Here is a 20,895-nt window from a genome sequence, read left to right as displayed (position 1 = left end):
GCCTGTTTACTGTTTTGTTTTAAATTTTTTTTAATGTTTTATTTTATTTTCGAGACAGAGAGAGACAGAGCATGGATGGGGGAGGGTCAGAGAGAGAGGGAGACACAGAATCTGAAGCAGGCTCCAGGCTCTAAGCTGTCAGCACAGAGCCTGACGCGGGGCTGGAACTCACCATGGCCTGAGCCGAAGTCAGAAGCTCAACCGACTGAGCCACCCAGGCACCCCGGGGCCTGTTTACTGTTTAAAGAATCAAGCAAATTGGTTTAATTTTTTCATTATTTATCTTTAGTCGTATACTTGCAATTGGCAAGGTTCAGCCTGTCCAGGCTTTGAGCAAGAGAATTTCACACGCAACTCTTCAGTGTGAGTTGTGATTTAAACAGGATGAGATTTCAATAGTGACTGAAGGTCCTGGAAGTATGTATGTAGAAGCAAATTAAGTGCAAATATGATTAAATATTAAAAATGACTTTACTGTTTTGCAGTCAAAACTATTTGGAGACTCATGGGAACTAAACTGATCTTTTTAAAAGGAAATAATCCAAAATGACTTCAAGTTCTGAGTTTTTGGTTCAACTGGAATCTGACTTCATTTTCTATTTTAAAATGGTCTTAATGTGTGTTTGCTTTCTTATTTTGGGTAATGTGGACTCTTTATGGCTTTTTAAGAGCTAGTTATTCATTAAGAGTTCTACTTTGGTTCTTATCACTGCTGAAAATGTTCCTGGTTGTTCAATGCCTACAGATTGCATGGCAAACAATTGCATGGCATGAATACAGTTACACTCAAATGTTTTCTTTCATTTGAAATCTTCAGCTTTTCTAAAAAGCCAAAGTTTCAGATTTTTTTAATTTAAATTTTTTTTAATGTTTATTTATTTTTGAGAGAGAGAGTGAGTCAGAGTGTCAGCAGGGGAGGGGCAGAGAGGGAGACACAGAATCCGGAGCAGGCTCCAGGCTGAGCTATCCGCACAGAACCAGATGAGGGTCTCAAACTCAAGGAACTGCAAGATCATGACCTGAGCCAAAGTCGGATGGCTGACCGACTCAGCCACCCAGGCACCCTTAGACTTTAAGATTTTTATAAGTTCATTATAGAATGAAAATAGGGGACACTTACCTGCAAAATGTTACAGCAGGTAGAGTGTGGTCAAAGTAGACCGTTGTGGGAGACTCTTCAATTCCTATGAACAACAGACACTGGAGCTAGTTGCCCTTTGCCTAGAAAAGAAATGGGCCCGTGTGTAAGGAGACAACTTGCCATAAAGCACATAGAGGCAAGAAAAGACTCGAGACTTTGCACCCATCTTAACCTTTCCTCCTTCGTGTTTACCGGAGAGAAATGGAAATGGTTCACGGAAGAACCTGTACACGAATGGTCATGGAAGCATTTTGGGTTATAGTCCTAAACGAGGAACAACCAACATGCCCATCAACTGGTGAATAGGCAAACTGTGGTCCTCTTCAGCAAGTTAAAGAAACAAGGGTGGGAAGCAAAAGCAATAAAGAAGAGTACAAAAAAGCCTTGAAAGAGTACATACATGAAATTTATTTATGAAATTCTAGAAAAAGGGACCTCTAACTCGGCAATAGAAGTCAGAATGAGATGGGGTTGGTTTCAGTGGGGGCACAAAGGGCACTTTTTGAGGTGATGTTAATGTGTTGATTGGGTGGTTACAAGGGTGTACGCATTTGTCCAAACAACGAACTGTGGGTCGTAAAGCCTGCATTTCGTTGTACGTTAATTATATGTTTAAAATGTATGAAAAAAAAAAAAAAGGCAAAACAAACGTTCAGACCAAACTGAAGCGTCTCCCCGGGAGGGGCGCTGGGAAGGAGCGAGGACTTTTCACCTCTCGGGACCCCGTTTCTGCCGAGCTCAGACCCGGGCACTGCGGGACGCGGGCTCCAGCCCCTCGACGCCGCAGCGGCGGGGCGCGCTTGGGGCGGCCGCGGCCCTTCCTGTTTCGGCCGCGCCCTCTCGCGGGCCGGCCGCGGGCGGGGACGGAACTGGGGCGGAGCGGGCCGGAGAGTGGCGGAGGCCGGCGGGCGGCGCGCGGCCGCGGGACATGACTGCCGGCCGCCAGGCCGAGGGCGCGGACGCGGATCCCGCGCCCGCGCGGGGGCCTTCCCCGGTGGCCAAACTGCTGTCGGCGCTCTTTTACGGGGCCTGCTCCTTCCTCATCGTGCTGGTCAACAAGGCGCTGCTGACCACCTACCGGTGAGGAGAGCGCCAGGGGGTCGGGCGGGGTCCGCGGGGCGCCGGGTCCCGGGACCGTCCGTTCGCGGCGCCGCGTGAGGTCCCGGGGTTCGGGGCGCGACGGGGCTGCCCCTGCGCTCCCAGCACGTTGGCCGCGCGGGGGTCCGCGGGCTGGCAGGAACGGAGCGCGTGGGGTCTCACTGCTGACTCCGGTGCCAACGTGGGTGGCTGTGGGCTCGACACACTGACCGCGTTTTTACCGAGCCGGGACCTTCCACAACCCAAGCCACAAGCTAACAAAGTCGTTTTACTCTCAGTAATCGCGGATACGCCTCTCCACCGCTTACTACTACTGCGAGACAGACCCTGCGTAGCGCGCTTGTAGAGCTACACCCCAAAGCGTTCAAGTGCCCCGGTGCGCTGAAACAAGTGATCTGAATGTGAACTTTAAAGGCGAACAGTTTACACAAGTGGAGATGTTCAACAATCAGATGAGTCCTAAGCGGATAAGTTTATGTTTATCGTTTGATCATTCATTGTCAAATTACCAGTGTATTCATAGAAGACTGGGGAAAACCATTAGGAGTTCACATGACGAGGAAAAAAAGTTCTCATGACGTACTTTCTTGGATTAGTGTGCAGTAAACCAGATTCCTGGTTCCTTGAGCCTATTTGTAAGGACTAGAAAATCCTGTTTAATTCTGCTATCCTTATAGCAGCACTGAGAGCACTGTGGATTTAGATCCAGTTCCACCATCTAATAGCTGTGCCTGTTGGGCCAGACCCAAAGTCAGCAGTTTTCTCAAATGCAAAAGCCGGATAATTACAGTCCTGTTAATTACCTGTTAATTACCTTCCAAAGCTTCACAGGAGCTGCCGTTTAAGTAAAGCTGCTCATGGAGCAAATATCTATCCTCCTAAAGCTTACATGGAGCTTTCTACTGAATCAGTAAATAAACTGATAGAATTTATATTATGTCAGATGCAGTTGTGTGGTCAGGAGAGAAAAATAAGGCAGGGAAGGGAGTTAGGGAGTGTGGCATGGGAAGGAGTTTGCCATCTCAGTGTGATCAGTGAAGCTTCACTGAGGAGGTGACAGTTGAGCCAAGAGATGAGTGACACGAAGGAAATGAGGAAAGAACATTCCAAGCGTGAAAGAGAAGGGTGTTTGGGTAGAAATGGTACTAGGTGAGGGTGATGGATTGTTAGATCCTGGAGGGCCTATGAAGCTGCCATGGAGGCTCTCAGGAGATGGGAGCCACCAGCCAGTGTTGAGCAGAGGAGTAACATGATCTTGAGGACCAGGGTGGAAGCACAGGGAATTATCTAGTATTCTAGATAATTCTAAAAGATGTCTTAGACTGTGGGGAGGGGCAGCAGCAGACAGATATGGAGGGAAGAGAGAGATCTGGGATATTTTTTGGTGATCTTACAGCTGTTGATGTTCTTTACAAGTCTCTCCCAGTGTGTTGCAAGCATGCTTGCTGGTGTCCATGGGAAACACCAACACTGCTAATGAACAAAAAAGAAAACTAAACATTTTTGACCAAAAATAATAAGAGAATGCTACTAATAGGCTTGTTTGGGAGTGGTTGGCAGTTATGTTGGATGAAGTTTGAAGGTTGGTCTCTATTTTCTGCACTTGAATGAGCCGTGTGCTCTCTGGCCATGGCAGTCACTGCCTCCAAAAACAGGTGTCTTCTTGTTGGAAGCAGGGACCAGTAAACAGTGGTTAAGTGCTTTGAAGATGAAGGGGAAGTCTCCAACCAGGAAGGATTATATGAGATATCTTACACTCTAGCCTTTCCATCTTTAAAATGTTGAGGTCCATGATTAAAGGAGGAAATGGAGTTTTTTTTTCTCTGTAAGACAAAACTCTTTCAATCCTTAGAAGTAAACATTTCACATTTCCGTAATGTAATATACAGTTGGAGAACCCTGTTCAAATAACATCATTCATTCTCTCATCTCAAAATGCTTTAGGAGCACATCTTTGAGGGGAGGAGGGTTGGGTTGATTTGGTTACAACAATAAACCACAAAAATCTGCTCCAAACATTAGATGTTTGAAGATAGAATATTGTGTTGTAGAGTAGAAAGAAGGGCATTTTGATAATTACCTAATCCACAGGGTCATGGGAATGTAGCTCAAGGAATATTTTTTTTCTCCTGCATTTTGAACAGATTGTTTCTGGTTGGGGTTCAGGTCTGATGAGTGGTGTTCCTTATTTCTTACGCTAGACTTATCTGGTTCATTGTAATGCTAGATTTATCTAGTTGGACAGAGAAATCTTTGAAGGATATGAACTCTCAGAATCTGTTAGGGTGGGAGGGAAAAGCAAGGTCACCTAAGAATCTGTGGCTAGTTGGTTACACTAGTGGGTCTTTGGAATCAGATTCATGAGGGTGGTGGGGTGGTCTGGAGTTGCTTTTTTGTTGCCACTGAAATACACTGTTCTCTAGGACATGCAAGAATTTACTAATGGTGCTTAATAAAAATATAGACCTTAGTTGTATTCAGTTCAATGAGTATTTCCTGTATGTCTAGTTCTTTATGTATCCTAGGGTATTGGGATCATTTAGCACAGTGGTTTTCAAACCTGCCTGGGACTGTGAATTACTTGGAGAGGTTTTTATAAAATATATTGTATCGAGTCTCGGGCAGTGGGAACTGGAAATCCATACTAAAAACAAAAACAACTTGTAATTTTCTCTTTCTTTGGTGAAAACCTGCTCTCTCCTGAAGACACCGCTTCCTTGGCTTCCTTGGCCCCTGGACGCAGCTGGATGTTGGTTTCACCGCAGGTGTGGCCAGGAGGTGGGGTGGGGTCCTCGTGGCTCCCCACTGCCCAGACTCTGTGTGCTCCAGACTTACCACTCCTTATGGTCTTTTGTGGTGGCTTCTGAGCTCCTGTCACTCACAGAAGGAAGAGGCCTGATCTCCATCTGGACTGGTGTCAACCTTGGGGACTCAGGGACTCCTTGCGGGGAACCCTGGCAGTCGATGTGGCCTTGCTTCCTGCAGACACTCCCCGGGGGGTGCATGCTTGGCTGTGACCCACCAGCTTTTCACGCCCGGTGCTGTCTCCTGCTGGTGTCCACATCCAACCTTGGAGTCCTTTCTGGGGCCCACTGGGCCTGGCCCTGGTCTGGCACAGCCTGCCGCATGCCTCCTTCCTTCACTGAGCAAGTCAGACTGTTGTGGGAGGGAAACCACTTCTGAGCTTTAGAGTGGTGATCGCAAAGCTCAGCTGACTCTCCTTCCTGCCCACTCGTTTCTTCTGGGGTTTTGCTTTGACTCCTTTCTGCTTTCTCCTGACTCCTGGAATCCCACCCGCCCCCTCTCCCCCCGCCCTCCACTCCCCTTCTCCGATACTTTATTGAGAAAGTGGAAGGTGTCATTTGAGGCCCCCACGGTGCCCTTATGCTAATATGTAGGGAGGCTTTTATCCACCTAAGGTCCCCCTCTCCTCTCTGTGGGTGCAATGCTCCACTCCTTCTACCCCCTCCTCATTCTGCCTCAGCAGCTCTAGCCCTGAAAACGTGTTCAGGTTTCTTAAGCAACAACAACCATTTTTGATCCCTCGTGGACCCTCGTTTCTCTGTTCCTCTCAGAGTCTGAGTCTTACCAGTTGTGTACACACTTATTGTCTTCACTTCCTCGCGTTCACTCCTACAAGAATTCATTTAAAAAATTGGGGATTATTTAAATACAGAAAAGTACAAAGAAAATAATTATCTATATTCCCCCTACCTAGAATCAATATCTGTTAAATTTTTTTTGGCTGCTCCTCCCCCACTAACACTGTCTGTCTCAAAAGTAAACATTAAAAAAAATTAAAATTATTTTGTGGGGTTGGGGGCTCCTGGGTGGCTCAGTCCCTTAAGCTTCCAACTTCCGCTCAGGTCATGATCTCGTGGTGGTTCGTGAGTTTCAGCCCAGCCTTGGGCCCTGTGCTGACAGCTCAGAGCCTAGAGCCTGCTTCCTATTCTCTGTCTCCCTCTATCTCTCTGCCCCTCTCCTGCTCACATTCTGTCTTTCAAAAACGAATAAATGTTAAAAGCCTGATCCCAGGGGCTCTGGAGCTGAGAGGACTCAACAGAATTCTGAGTTGGGGTGGGGCTTGGAATGCAGGGTGCTCACAGGGAGGGTGTTTGCCATTGGCAAGGTAGCTTTCTTCAGCTGAGGATGTTCTTGGGCAACTGGGGAATGAATACCTCAGCGTAGAAGGGGGTATCTGGGTGGCACAACTGGTATCCATCCACTAGAATGGATTTCATTCTCATGGTGTTACTGTCCAGACATTCATTCTGTTTTCTTTGATAAGGCGAGTCAGCTCTTTACTCTCTTCTTGCCCTATCTGAAATAGGTGTGTTTTCCTCTGACATGCAGATTGAGGGCTGAGCTAGGGGTGTGTGTGTGGGAGAGTCTCTGAGAGAATGACTGGGAGCCAGTGCAGGTTTGGGTAGTGAGCAGGGTGAGGTGATGTGCTGCCTTGTTAAATGTGGTGTGAAGTGTATCATCTAACTTACCCAATGCCGTTTGTTGAAAGACCATCTTTCCCTCACTGCTGTGCACTGTCATCTGTGTCATGTATGTGTGTATCTGTCCTCATCTTTGTTCTCTTCCATTGTGTGGATGCAAAATGAACAAACCTTTTGGAGTCTCTAAAAGTAAGAGCTTTATTCAAGCCCAAGTTAGGACAGCTGCCCAGGAAACATATTCTTTACAAAGAAGAAAGAGCTCCAGAGAATGAACAGGTTTTACAGGGTTTTTACAGTTTTCACATCTCGTAAAAGCTCAGATTATATATTAGCATATAGGCAAGAATCACAAGTTTTAATGTCAAGGAACAGGGAGTAGGAGCATTGATTGCTATCTTAAGAACAACATGGTCTTCTTTTAGGCTACTCATTCACAAAGCAGGGGTACATTGTATGCTTGGTGGGCCATGAATCAGGCTTTTGGTTTCAACAAAGCGTACGTGTAGTTATGCTGACTTAGAAAGAAATCCAAAATGGCTTCTCTTATATCCCAGGCCTTTAAAGAATTTTTTCTCTCACCAGTTGTAATGGAATGCATTTATTGTAATCTTTAATTAATCTTTTGTTAGGTTTGTTCCTGGATATATTATTTAAAAAAAATAGCATAGGCATACTTCAGAGATGTTGTGGGTTTGGTTCTAGACCACCACAATACAGTAAGTATTGCAGTAAAGTGAGTCAATTGAATTTTGTGGTTTTCCAGGGCATATAAAAGTTATGTTTATACTATACTGTAGTCTGTTAAGTGTGCAATAGCATTATGTCTGAAAAACAATGTACATACCTTAATTAAAAAAATACTTTATTGCTAAAAAAATGCTAACCATCATCTGAGTTTTCAGGGAGTCATAATCACTAGTCACAGATCACCATCACAAGTATAATAATAATAATAATGAAAAAGTGTGAAATATCACGAGCATTATCGAAATGTGACACAGAGACACAAAGTGAGCAAATGCTGCTGGAAAAATGGTGCCGATAAACTTGCTCAAGGCAGGGTTACCACAAACCCTCACTTTGTAAGAAATGCAGTGTCTGCAAAGCATAATAAAGTGAAGAGTGATAAAATGAGATATATCTGTCTAATGAATCACCCAGTAGCCGTCATCCAGTGTCAACAACTCATTACATTTGTATCCCCCCTTGCACTCAATCCTACCATTTCCCCCCAGAGTTTAAAAAAAATTTTTTTTTAATGTTTATTTATTTTTGACACAGAGAGAGAGAAAGACAGAGCATGAGCGGGGGAGGGTCAGAGACAGAGGGAGACACAGAATCCGAAGCAGGCTCCAGGCTCTGAGCTGTCAGCACAGAGCCTGACGTGGGGCTTGAACTCACAGGCCGCAAAATCATGACCTGAGCCGAAGTTGGACGCTCAGTCGACTGAGCCACCCAGGCGCCCTCCCGCCCGCCGAGTTATTTTGAGGCAAATTAAAAACATATCATCATATGCATTTCAAGATGTATTTCTAAATTATAAGAAGGGCTCTTTCATTTAAAAAAAACACCACCCCAATACCTTTCATACCTAAAAAACTAAAGGTAATTCCTAATATCATAAAATATACAGTTAGTATTATTTGATGTGCTTTTAGTGTTATTATAAATGATCTCTTTAAAATTTTCACTTTGTTTCTTCTGGCATGTAGATATAGAAATGATGTTTTTTTCATATATTCATCTTGTAGCCAGTGACCTTGCTAAAAATTATTTGTTCTAATAATTTATCCCCAGATTATTTTGGCTTTCTATATACATAGTCATGTTATCTGTTAATATGATGACAGACAAGGGGCAATAGAAAATTGCCAAGTTTAGCAACAATCGGTTTAAAAATGAAAAGAAATGAACAAATGAAAAGTCAATGAATTTTATGTTAAGTTTTAATGGTCTAAGAATGAAAAAAAAGTCTAAGATTTTTAAATAACTCCTGCCATTACATATTATAGACTGCAAATTTTTATCAGTTGCTAAAATTGTTATTCTGTGTTTTTTATAGTTTCCCATCACCAATTTTTCTTGGAATTGGACAGGTAAGTGAAAATGAAAAATTAACCACTTAATTAGTTGTCATTATACACAAAGAAATTTTAAGTGCTTTTGTTTAAGACTGCGGTTTACAAATTTATTCAGCTGACGGAGGCCCAGAGGATCATGGTACTTTTGGTGAAACAGCATGAAATATTGACACACATTTTAAGTCTTTCTATAATTTAGGAACAGTTGTATTTGTAGGAAAAAGCAATTACTTGTTTCAGCTTTCTTAATTGAATTTAATTACCCTTTAAAGCAAGGGGCCAGAAGACTGAAAGCCTCAAGGCCTGGTGGGGAACAAATGAATAAATTGGAGGCTGGAGTGGGACAAGGATATAGTTGCCAAAGTTGAAGTGTGCATTTGGGACTCAGTTTAAGCCACTGTGCTGAGAGGAAAGGACTCAGGAGATGAGATTGGGTTCACTATGCCCTTATTTTAACACCTCTGGACGTTTTCCAAGAGAAGCAGGGATTTTGAATTTTTACATCAAATTTGTAAATGCCAGCAACACATTCAGATTTTTACAAAACTCTCTGTGGGCCTAACTAAACATGTTTGCATTTTGTTTCCTGCAGTTTGTGATTTTTGTTCTCAAGTATAAAGACAAGATTGGATAAGCTTTCAGACTAACCCCATTTAGCTGCTTCTGAAATTTCCCATTAATATTAATTTGTGGCTTGTTTACTATCTTGATCATATGCTGGTGATTTCCAGTAGGCAAGTGGTAACAGGCACCAAAGGCACCTTTTTTTTTTTTTGTTTGGTTGGTTTTGCTTTAATTTATAGGGAGAAAAACATAAAATTGTGAAAATTGTGTCTGTTAATTAATTTTTTAATTGTGAATCTTGAGAAGGATGTCATTTATATGATTAAACATTATTCTGGTTAAATGTTTTGCTGATAAGGTACTCTTTGCAATATCATTTTAGGAATAAAAAATATAATAATATATTTCCTTAATGCCAAAAATACATCATCTTAATGTTTCAGTGTGAAAAATGTAGAAAAAAGTACTCTAAAAGATCAGTGAATATGTGATAATGTGCCCTTAGTAATCCCCAAGGCAAATAAAAATTCACTGGCTTGTGCTCAAAATAAAGCCTTTCTGATACACAATTTGTGGGGGAAGAGGGCAGCAGACCTCATTTAAAAGTCTGAGTTACAGAATATTTTAAATAAATGTTAGTATATTTCTGTAAGAATTATAAGGTCAGTTATAAATACAAACTATAATTATAATTCAAGATGGCCTTATGTTACGATCTATCATAAGTATTACATTTGTAAATTCATTAGGCTCAGGGTTTAGGGATAATCATGTTGAAGGATGCCTTAAATTTTTTCATAATAATATGGAAACAATTGAGTAAGTTCTAAAATTTGCATAGGAAGATGATATTAAAATTTTTTATTTCATAATAATCTGGAGTATTTCTAATATACTTGTACTCTAGATGAGTAGGATTTGAATGAGACATTTTTGCAGTACCGGCTAAGATTGAAGAGAAAACTAGATCCCTTTTAAAATTGTTTTTCTCTTAATTTGTCTTCTGTGTTATAGGAATATTAGACTTTACAAAAAGTGTGTTAGTGTGGAGTTTGCCCCCTTGCAGTACCCCTAGACTCACTTTATGTGGAAAGGTGTCCATATGTTCAGTACATGGGAAGTATGGTCCAGGATCAAGGACTGGCCTCACCAACTGTGGTTACTCTGGCCAGTTTTGGGGACACCATTTCTTTCTCTGAACCCCTTGAGATAATATGCATATATGTGTGTGAGTCTATTTGATCTTAACACTTTTTGCCTATAGTTCTGATAGAATTCATACATTGGCAAGAAAAACAATTTTGATATTCCAAGAAATAGTTATTTTTTGGAACCTAGAAAATGGATTTTTTTTGGATAATATATTCTTTTTGATGAATGTATTTTCTTCTGAAGGTGTCTTTGTACCTCAGTCTTTCCAGATATTTTGCTGAAGTTTCTCCTTCCCTTTTTTTTAGATGGCAGCTACCATAATGATACTGTATGTGTCCAAACTAAATAAAATAATTCACTTCCCTGATTTTGACAAGAAAATTCCCGTGAAGGTATGTGATGACGAGTACAAATAACTATGGTGAAAGATATGAAAATACTATAGAATTACAAATTGATCTTAGAATGCATGTCGGTTTCCATACACACTGTGCTTCCTGCCTACACTGGGTAGAAACTTCTTAACAGAGATTTTATATCATTCATGCAGTTGTTCATTAACATAATGTAGTAATAGTCAAAGTGTGTGCTTAGCAACTGACACTAAATAATACTATGTGTCTTCTGAAATGGCAAAGCCCTATAGTATTAGGATTTGGTAGGCTTTTTTGGTAAAAAAGCAGATAGTAAATATTTAGGCTTTGTGGGCCAGACCATCTCTGTTGCAATTATTCAGCTCTGCCACTGTACCATGATAGATAAATAAATTGCTGTCATCGTCTTCTAATGAAACTTTATTTACATAGACAAAAGATGGGCCAGATTTGGCTCATAGGGCCTTCTTTTCTGATCCTATTTTAAGTTTTCATTTTTTGCCTGGATTGATAAAAGCTGTGAGTAGAATGAAAAATATAATTTGATGCACATAGAAATACATGGGTTTTTCTGTGGTGGAACTAGAAACATAAAACCTGCCTTACCTTCCTGGGAATGAGGAACAGAGCTACCTTTTTTAAACAGTTGCTGGCTCAATAAACAGTTGCTTTAAGTCAACCATTTAATTCTTAGAGCAGTCCTATACAACAGGTAGTATTAACTGTATTTTGATGACATTTTTGGATTTAGGGAAGTTAAATCAGGCTGTCAGTTCCTTGAGAGTGAGAACCTCTCCTGGCTTGTTCACTACCATGTCTCTAAGCCCTGGAAAGATGCTGGCATCTGTCACTAGATTAATCATCAGTCTGACTAAGCATCAGGGACATCCACAAAAAGAGAAAAACAAAATATTGAAGTATAACGAAGGCTATTAACCCAATCATCATAGGAACAATCAGAACATCGTTGGCCTTGCTACACTTAGTTTATGATATGCTATAGTTTTAAAACACTTTAAGCACTGTGAAATATGATCTATATGTAGGGAAAAGGCATCATACATGAATGTATACTTGAATGAATAATAACGCATGTAATCATTACCTAGATCATGAGATGGGATCACAGAATCCTCCTTACCCACTATTTTGACTTTCGTAATAATAATTTTCTTACTTTCTTTGTAATTATTCTAATATGTGTCCCTGAATTATGTTTTGCTGAACTCATACTATTCTTGAGTGTTCTGTAAAGAGAATACTGTTGTGAACATTTTTTTTTTGAGTTTTTGCTATTGCATATATCTTTAAAAAATATATTATTTGGGGGCACCTGGATGGCTCAGTCAGTTAAGCATCCAACTCTTGATTTCGGCTCAGGTCGTGATCTCATGGTTCATGAGATCAAGCCCCATGTGGGGGCTCCATGTTGGGCATGGAGCCTGCTTGGGATTCTCTGTCTCTCTCTGTCTCTCTCTCTCTCTCTCTCTCTCACCCTCCCCTGCTCACTCTCAAAATGTATATATATATTTAATGTTTACTTATTTATATATTTATGTATAAATATATATTTAATTTAATCTTTACTTATTTATATATATATTTAATAATATACTTTTTATATATATTTGATGTTTACTCATTTATATATTATAAATGACTATATTTATCTATGTATATATAATTTGGAAAATTAGATGGATATGTTTTTATATTGCATTTATATATTGTTTTTATATTTGCAAAATTATAGAATATTAATCATAATTTATTTGTGGTTTCCTTTAGATTTTTCTACATTCACGATCAGGTCATCTTCTACAACAAATGACAGTTTTGCTTCATTCTTTCCAACATTCTAACTTTTATTCTTTTACTTCGGTTACTGTATCGTATAGGACCCTCAGTACAATTTGGTAGAAGTGGTAATACTGGCTGATCTCCAAGGGGAAGCTTTTGGCATTTCACCGTTTACTGTGTTGTTTGTTGTAGGCTTTTTGTTGATACCTTATATGCCTATTCCAGTTATCATTTGCTACATAACTTGTGACTCAAAATAATAATCACTGTGTTATTTCTCACAGTAACTGTGGTTCAGGAATTCAGGACAGTGTCAACTGGGTAGTTCTGGCTTAAGGCTTCTATATAGTTTCGGACAGACAGTAGCAGAGTGGAAACAATGATGGGGTTGCTGGTTAGTGCAGCTGGGAGCTGGTCACAAACCTCTCTTCCTATAATCTTAGGCCACTCTGTGTGGTCACTCCTATAGGCTAATTTGGGCTTCCTTACAAAATGGCAGGCTCAGGGGAGTCAAAGTGGTCACATGGTGCTGAATTCTTCAAGGGTGAGTGTTCCAGCAAGCAGGGCAAAACTGCCTTGCTTTTTATGACCTAGCCTCAAAGGTCACATAGCAGCATTTCATCTGTACATTATTAATTGAAACAATCTCATGCAGTTTTAAGAGGAAGGGACCTAGATCATACCTCTGGATGGAAGAAAGTGTTAAAGTCACATTTTAAGAGCATGTGAAATAGAAAATATTATTGTAGCCATCATCTCTGATTATGGATTTGTCTATTTCTCTTGGTATTGATGTCAGGTTTTTTGTTTTGTTTAATTTATTTTGAGGCCATATCGTTAGGTGCCTAAAACTTTAGCTAAATCTTCCAGGTAAAGTGTTTAATCACAGCTCACCCTGAAACAACATGGATTTCAACTGCATAGGTTCATCATATGTGGATTTTTTTTTTTTATTTTGGATGAATACAGTACAGGGTTGTAAATGTGTTTTTTCTTATGATTTTAACATTTTCTTTTCTCTAGCTTACTTTATGTAAGAATGTAGTATATAACACATGTAACATACAAAATATGAGTGCCTGTTTATGTTATTACTAAGACCGCCAGTCAACAGTAGGCTATTAGCAGTTAGGTTTTGGGGAAATCAAAAGCTATACATGGATTTTTGACTGTGTAGGGTGTTGGCATCCCTAAGCTTCACATTGTCCAAGGATCAACTATATATGAGGTGGACTTCTGTTTCAGTTCTTTTAGTGTACCTGGAAACTACAGCAGGCATATCTAACTTATCAAACTGTAAATTAATAAGTGTACCTTCCCCCTCATGCTCCTGGGTGGCTCAGTCAGTAAGTGTCCAAATCTTGACTTCAGCTCAGGTCATGATCTCATGGTTTGTGAAATTGAGCCCACTTTGGGCTCTTTCCTGACAGCACGAAGCCTGCTTGGGATTCTCTCTCGCTCTTTCTCTCTGCCCCTCCCTTGCTCATGCTCTCTCTCTCTTTCTCTCACAAGAAAGAAACTTAAAAAAAAATAAGTGTATCTTCCCCTTCAACAGTGTAAGGACTTTTACACATTTACCCCTCCTCCCAATTTAATGTGCTGTTTTCAACAGGTACTTGAATAACTTTATGTAGATCTCACAATATATTTTTATTTTCTTTAAAAAAAACCCATCAATGTTTATTTATATTTACCCACGTATTTACTGCTCCCTTTGCTTTTCTCTCCTTTTTGCATCCCACACTTTCTACTTTCCTCCTGATTAAATTACCTCCTTTAGAATTTCCTTTACTAATAGTCTGCTTAAATTCCCTTAGTTTTTTTTTTTTTTTTTTTTTTTGTCTGAAAAAGACTGCATATTTTTCCTTTGCTTTCAAAAGACATTCTTGTTGGGGGGTAGCATTCTAATCTGACAGACCCTTGAAGATGATGCAGTTCTGCTGCCCTCTGCCTTCCATTGTTTCTGGGTTTCTGTTCTTGCTTTAGTTTTTGGCTTGGAGACTCACTATCTCCCACATATTTCATGCTTTTATAAAGGTTTTAAGTTATTTTACCTAGCATTTTTAATTGTTTTTAGCAGGGAGATTAACACAGATAATCTAGCTCACCGTTACCAGGAACTAGAAGTCAGTATTGTTTTTATTTTGAATTATACATGGAAAGGAGGGCAACTGATTCTTTTCAATACCTAAGAACCTCTAAAGTTGTAATATCCCAGAAGTTTTATTGTTTAGCCAGTTGTAGGCTGTCAACCAGAATGTTGTGAATGAAGGGGAAGGTCTTGGATGTGAGGCCCTCTCTTTCTTTCTTGAACAAATCTCCTGATAATAACGTTTTCTAATTTTTGGGGGGTAAATGACACTTAGTATTTCAAAATCCTTCAAAGGATGTCTTATCTGAATTGCACACTTAATGTCTTTTTAGTGGGAAAAAAATGTTGGACTCCCCTTGATAGCTGTGGATTGTATATCAGTCAAAAAGTTCTCAGTTAGTGTGTGACCTTATGAAAGGATATATATTTTTTTCATTTATGGAAGAGTAGGTCTTTTGTATGTTTCTTCAGTATGTTCTGAACAGTATTTCTCTTGACAAAATAATTCAGGAGGTCAGAGCTCAGTAAACCTAATTCAAGTACTACTGGTATGTTGTTTAACCTTGGTAGATATGTAATCATTCTAGACCTTGAAAACAAATAAAGTAACTCCAAAGTAATGTGGGTGGTAGACACAACTTTTTGAAAGGGTCACCAACCTTGTGACATTCCAGTGGTGTGTTTTATTTATTTAAAGTTTTAATTTTATTTATTTTTGAGAGAGAGAGAGTGTGTGTGTGTGAGCAAGCAGGGGAGGGGCAGAAAGAGACGGGGACAGAGGGTATGAAGCGGGCTCTGCTCGGATAGCAGAGAGCCTGATGTGGGGCTCGTGGGGCTCGAATTCACGAACTGTGAGATCATGACCTGAGCTGAACGCAGACGCTTAACTGACTAAGCCACCCAGGCACCCTGTGGTGTGTTTTAGATTGTGGAAAATTCACAGTTGTTACAGGGAAATGATTTGCTTACTGATGGGGAGTGAGTGTCACCATCTATATATATGAAGGAAAATCATTATTGGAGTTCTAATCAAATATTCTTTTTTTTCTTCATGGAAGCTGTTTCCTCTGCCTCTCCTCTATGTTGGAAACCACATAAGTGGATTATCAAGCACAAGTAAATTAAGGTATGGTGCAGGGGAATGGTTGATGGGAGGTTCTTCACTCGTTTGTTTCTAATGGTACAATACAAAGACCAAGTTTGATTTTTTCAGAATATTACATGAGATTGAGGAAAGCCCTATTTGTATAGTGAGAGTAAAAAGGGGGCAGGTGGAAGGTAGACCAGAAGAAGGACATATAAAACTGACAACAGAAAGTAGACCTCTCCTCTTTCCTCTTATTTGGAAAGGACAGATTGTAGTTGTAGAAAATAAAATGTGAAATACTGGTTTTAGTTCTACATTTTAGTTTTTTTTTTTTTGTTTTGTTTCTTTCTGGGATTGGGACGGTTTTCCTTAATTGTATCAAATTTGTATTAAAGCTTCCGGAGTTAGGTGCTATTGCTGTGTTACCATGGATCTTATTGGCTTGTCTCTGAGTGAGTTCACCTGCAGCTGTGGGGAATGGTTTCGGTTAACACTGACAGCTGCTCACTCCTTGCATCAGGGGTCTCCGCTTCACAGATGAAGGCTTTGTTTCCTTCTTCTTCCTCTTCCTTCCCCCACCCCTCTTTCTCCCCCCTCCCCCTCCTCCCTTCTCCCTCCCCCTCCTCCCTTCTCCCTCCCCCTCCTCCCCTCCCCACCTTCTTCGTCCTCTTCTTTTTTAAAAGTAGGCTTCACCCCCAGTGTAGAGCCCAATGAGGGGCTTGAACTCAAGACCTGAGCTGAGATCAGGAGTTGAACGCTTAACCGACTGAGCCACCCAGGTGCCCCTCTTCTTTTTTTTTTAAAGTGATTTTAGAAGCATACTTATTATAGGTGTTCTGAAAGGCTCTACATGCATTGAGGAATGAGTATAACTTCCATTCATTGATACAACACTGTTCTCAAGGTAGCAATGTTAGAAACATCTTTATTACAAGTGTTCTTAAACACTTCCCTACATGCATTTGGAGAAGATGGCTTCTCAAGTGCCGTGGGGTTTCTAGGAGAAGAGAGTTAACCAGAAAATGAGAGTAAGGAGGAAGAAAGATTGTTCACGTGGTGTCATGTAATGTGTTCTGCTGTGCCTCATATTTTCTGTAAACTGGTAGCTGGTTCTACTGCTTTGATCATATTAGGTTCAGTTTTTCAGACAAGATCAGTTTATTGGTGATGTTGGGTTCTTTCTATTGCATCATGGGGCACATAATGTTTTAGCCCACTTCTTAAAAAAATGTTTATTTTCTTTATTTTGAGAGAGAGCACGAGCAGAGGAGGGACAGAGGGAGAGGGAGAGAGAGAATACCAAGCACATGGGGCTTGATCCCATGAACTGTGAGATCATAGCTTTGGACTGTTAACCGACTGAGCCACCCAGGTACCCCTAGCCCACTTTTTTAAAAAACCCCTTTTTGAGGTATAATTGGTATAAAATAAACTGTACATAATTATAATGCACAAATGATAAGTTTTGGCCTGTGTATAAGTCTGTGAAATCTATCACTGCAGTATCTAACACCCATAAAGATTTCCTCAAGTGACCTACTTATAATGATATTACATTGATCGATTCCCCTTTTAATGATTTTAAGGGGTCAGTCTGGTCCCTTCATTAGAAAGTGCCCCATCAGTCAGTCAGTCAGTCAGCCAGTCTTTTCTTTCTTTCTTTCTTTCTTTCTTTCTTTCTTTCTTTCTTTCTTTCTTTCTTTCTTTCTTTCTTTTTCTTTCTTTCTTTCTTCTCTTTCTTTCTCTTTCTTTTTCTTTCTTTCTTTTTCTTTCTTCCTTCCTTCCTTCCTTCCTTCCTTCCTTCCTTCCTTCCTTCCTTTTTTAATGTTTTATTCATTTTTGAGAGAGAGAGAGAGACAGAATGAGAATGAGTGAGGGAGGGGCAGAGAGAGAGGGAGACACAGATCCAAAGACGGCTCCTGGCTCTGACTGTCAGCACAGAGCCCGACATGGGGCTCAGAGTCATAAACCGTGAGATCATGACCTGAGCTGAAGTCAGATGCCTAACTGACTGAGCCACCCAGGCACTCCCATCAGTCTTTCACCTAATGGTTTTAGATTCATTGATGATGACTTTCTAGATCCATTATTTCATTACAAGTTGCAGATCACCCTGTCTTCATGTATTATGTAAACTTCTTTAATAAATACAAACTTTCACCATTTCACACAAGAAAGGCAGGGCGTAAGCTTTATTTATACATGTTCAGTATAATAAATTAGTGTCCTGTCACCTTCAGTGGTGACCAGTGGGAGTTTTTGCTTGTTTGGTTTTTTTACTATAATCATTATAAACTCATGAATTTCCATTTACTTGATAGAAGTCTTTTGTCAGATCTGTGTTTTGCAAGTATTTTCTTTCAGTCTGTAGTTTTGTCTTTTTGTTCTCTTAGTGTTATCTTTCAGAGAAGTTTTAAATTTTAATGAAGTTCCGTATCATTTTTTTCTCTCGTGGTTCATGCTTTTGGTGTTGTATTTAAAAACTCATTGTTGAGGGGTGTCTGGCTGGCTCAGTTGGTGGAGCATATGACTTTTGATCTTGGGGTTGTAAGTTTGAATCCCATGTTGGGTGTAGAGATTACTTAATAAAATCTTAGGGGTGCCTGAGTTGGTTAAGTGTCCAACTTTGGCTCAGGTCATGATCTCATGGTATGTGGGTTAGAGCCCCATGTTGGGCTTTGTGCTGACAGCTTGCAGTCTGGAGCCTGCTTGGGATTCTGTCTCCCTCTGTCTCTGTTCCTCCCCCACTCTCCCTCTCTCCCCCCACTCTCAAAAATAAAATAAAACATAAAAAAATTTCTTTAAAGATAAAAAAAAACCAACTCATTGCTGTACCCCATCACCTACATTTTGTCCTGTGCTATCTTCCAGGAATTTGATAGGTTGCATTTTACATTTAAGCATATGGTCTATTTTGAGTTTATTTGTGAAAGGTGTAGGGTCTGTCTAGATTCCGTTTTTTGCATGTAGATGTCTAGTTGTTTTAGCATGGTTTGTTGAAAAGACCATCCATTCTCCATTAAATTATGGTTGCTCCTTTGTCAAAGGTCAGTTGACTATATTTGTGTGGGTTTATTTCTGGGTGCTCTAGTATATTCTATTGATCTATTTCATTTACTTGATGTTTTTAGTTAATTATATAAATAATTCTTTTGATGCTCACATTATCCCATCTCAGGCCAATGGGAGCCCCTATGAGTTGGCTTTTATGTTCTAGTGCCCCAGTGCTCTGGTTAGTTCCTTGCTTTCTGGCACATGATGTCCCAGGCTTGTCTTGAACTTTTCCTGCCATTCTCCAAGGATCCCCTGTTTATTTTTATTTTATTTTATTTTATTTTATTTTATTTTATTTTATTTTATTTTATTTATTTTGGAGGGAGAGAGAGAGCACATGAGCAGGGGAGAGGGGCAGGGGAGAGAGAGAGAATCTTAAGCAGGTCTGATGTAGGGCTCCATCCCATGACCCTGGGATTATGACCTGAGCAAAAATCAAAAGTTGGACGCTCAACTATCTGAGCCACCCAGGCACCCCTCCCCTGGTTGTTTTTAATGGTAAAGGTTATGTTCAGGCCACAATCTAGGTTCTGGATATATTGTGAAGAACCAGCCAACACAATTTCCTGATAAATAACATGTGTGGGAGAAAGAAAGGAGACAAGGATGACTTCATTGAAGAATGGGATTGCCATTGATTGGATTTATGTCTAGGAGTAGGATTGCTGGTCATATGGCAGTTCTCTGTTTAACATTTTGTGGAACGTCAAACTATTTCTCAAAGTAGCTATACCAGTTTACAGTCCACCAGCCATGTAAGAGGGCTACAACTTCTCTACATTCTTGCCAAATTTGTTATTGTCTGTTGTTCTGATTATGGCTGTTCTAGTAGTTGTGAAGTAGTATCTCATGGTTTTGATTCCATTTCTCTGATAACTAATGGTATTGAGCATCTTTTCATGTGCTTATTGGCCATCTATCTATATAGATATAGATATAGATATATTTTAGAGAAATATCTATTCAGATCTTCTGCGTATTTTTAATATGGTTATTCATCTTTTTATTATTAAGCTGTAAGTCCTCTTTATATATTTTATATACAAGTCCCTTAACACTTAACACACAAGATTGCAAAGTTTTCTCTTATTTTGTAGGTTGTCTTTTTACTCTCTTAATGGTATACTTTGAAACACAAAAATTTTAGGTTTTTAAAAATTGAATTAACAATTAAGGTAAAATATATGTAACATAAAATTTACCATTTTAACCATTTTTAAGTATATGGTTCATTGGCATTCAGTATATTCACATGTTGAGCAACCATCTTCAGTATCTATTCCTTGAACTTTAACATCATCTTAAACTGAAGCTCTGTACCCATTAAAAAATAACTGCCAATTTTCTCATGCTTCCAGCCACAGGTAACCTTTATATTACATTCTGTCTCAATTAACTTCCCTACTCCAGATATTTCATACAAGTGAAATGATACAGTCTTTTTTTTTTTAAGTTACGGCTTATTTCAGTATAATGTTTTCAAGGTTCACTCATGTTGTAGCATGTATAAGAATTTTATTCTCTTTTTAAAAGATTTTATTTTTAAAGTGATCTCTACATCCACCCTGGGGCTTGAACTCACAACCCCAAAATCATGAGTCACATGCTCTGCCAACTGTGCCAGCCAGGCACCCCTATTACTTTTTTAAGGCTAAATAATATTCTATTGTTTGTATATATCACCTTCTGATTATCCATTTATAAAAGTTGAAAATTTTGATGAAGTCTTATTTATCAAGTCTTTCTTTTGCTGCTTATACTTTTGGTATTATATCTAAGAAGACTGCCTAATCCAAGGTCATGAAGATTTATCCCTATGCTTTCTTCAAAAATTTTAATAATTTTAGCTCCCATATTTAGGTCTTTGATATGTGATAAATTCTTGTATATGGTGTGAGAAAGGGGTTCAAATTCATTCTTTTGCATGTGGATGCATATTCAGTTGTCCCAGCACCATTTGTTGAAAAGACTTTTCTTTCCCCATTGTATTGTCTTGGAACCCTTGTT

At 39.7% G+C, this 20,895-nt stretch overlaps 1 protein-coding gene across 5 annotated transcripts in view; it reads left to right on the top strand.

Moving 5' to 3' along the window:
* Positions 1–2,009: 2,009 nt before the first annotated feature.
* Positions 2,010–20,895, top strand: part of SLC35D2 (solute carrier family 35 member D2) — a 58,659-nt gene continuing 39,773 nt past the window's right edge. For 4 of the 5 annotated variants that reach the window (XM_019423435.2, XM_019423433.2, XM_019423436.2 and 1 more), the window contains exons 1-4: positions 2,010–2,221; positions 8,747–8,780; positions 10,787–10,873; positions 15,806–15,873. In XM_019423435.2, coding sequence (XP_019278980.1) covers positions 2,070–2,221; positions 8,747–8,780; positions 10,787–10,873; positions 15,806–15,873 — 341 coding nt within the window. In that variant the 5' untranslated portion in view covers positions 2,010–2,069. Of the gene's footprint in view, positions 2,222–2,539; positions 2,616–8,746; positions 8,781–10,786; positions 10,874–15,805; positions 15,874–20,895 lie in introns of those variants that run through there. The other variant, XM_053907867.1, reaches the window with a different exon arrangement.

The sequence above is a fragment of the Panthera pardus genome, unplaced genomic scaffold, assembly GCF_024362965.1.
Source record: "Panthera pardus isolate Hobbes unplaced genomic scaffold, ASM2436296v1 HiC_scaffold_20, whole genome shotgun sequence".
In the NCBI taxonomy this organism is placed as follows: domain Eukaryota; kingdom Metazoa; phylum Chordata; class Mammalia; order Carnivora; family Felidae; genus Panthera; species Panthera pardus.
The sequence above is the reverse complement of the archived record's forward strand: the minus strand, read 5'-3'. Positions and strand labels throughout refer to the sequence as shown.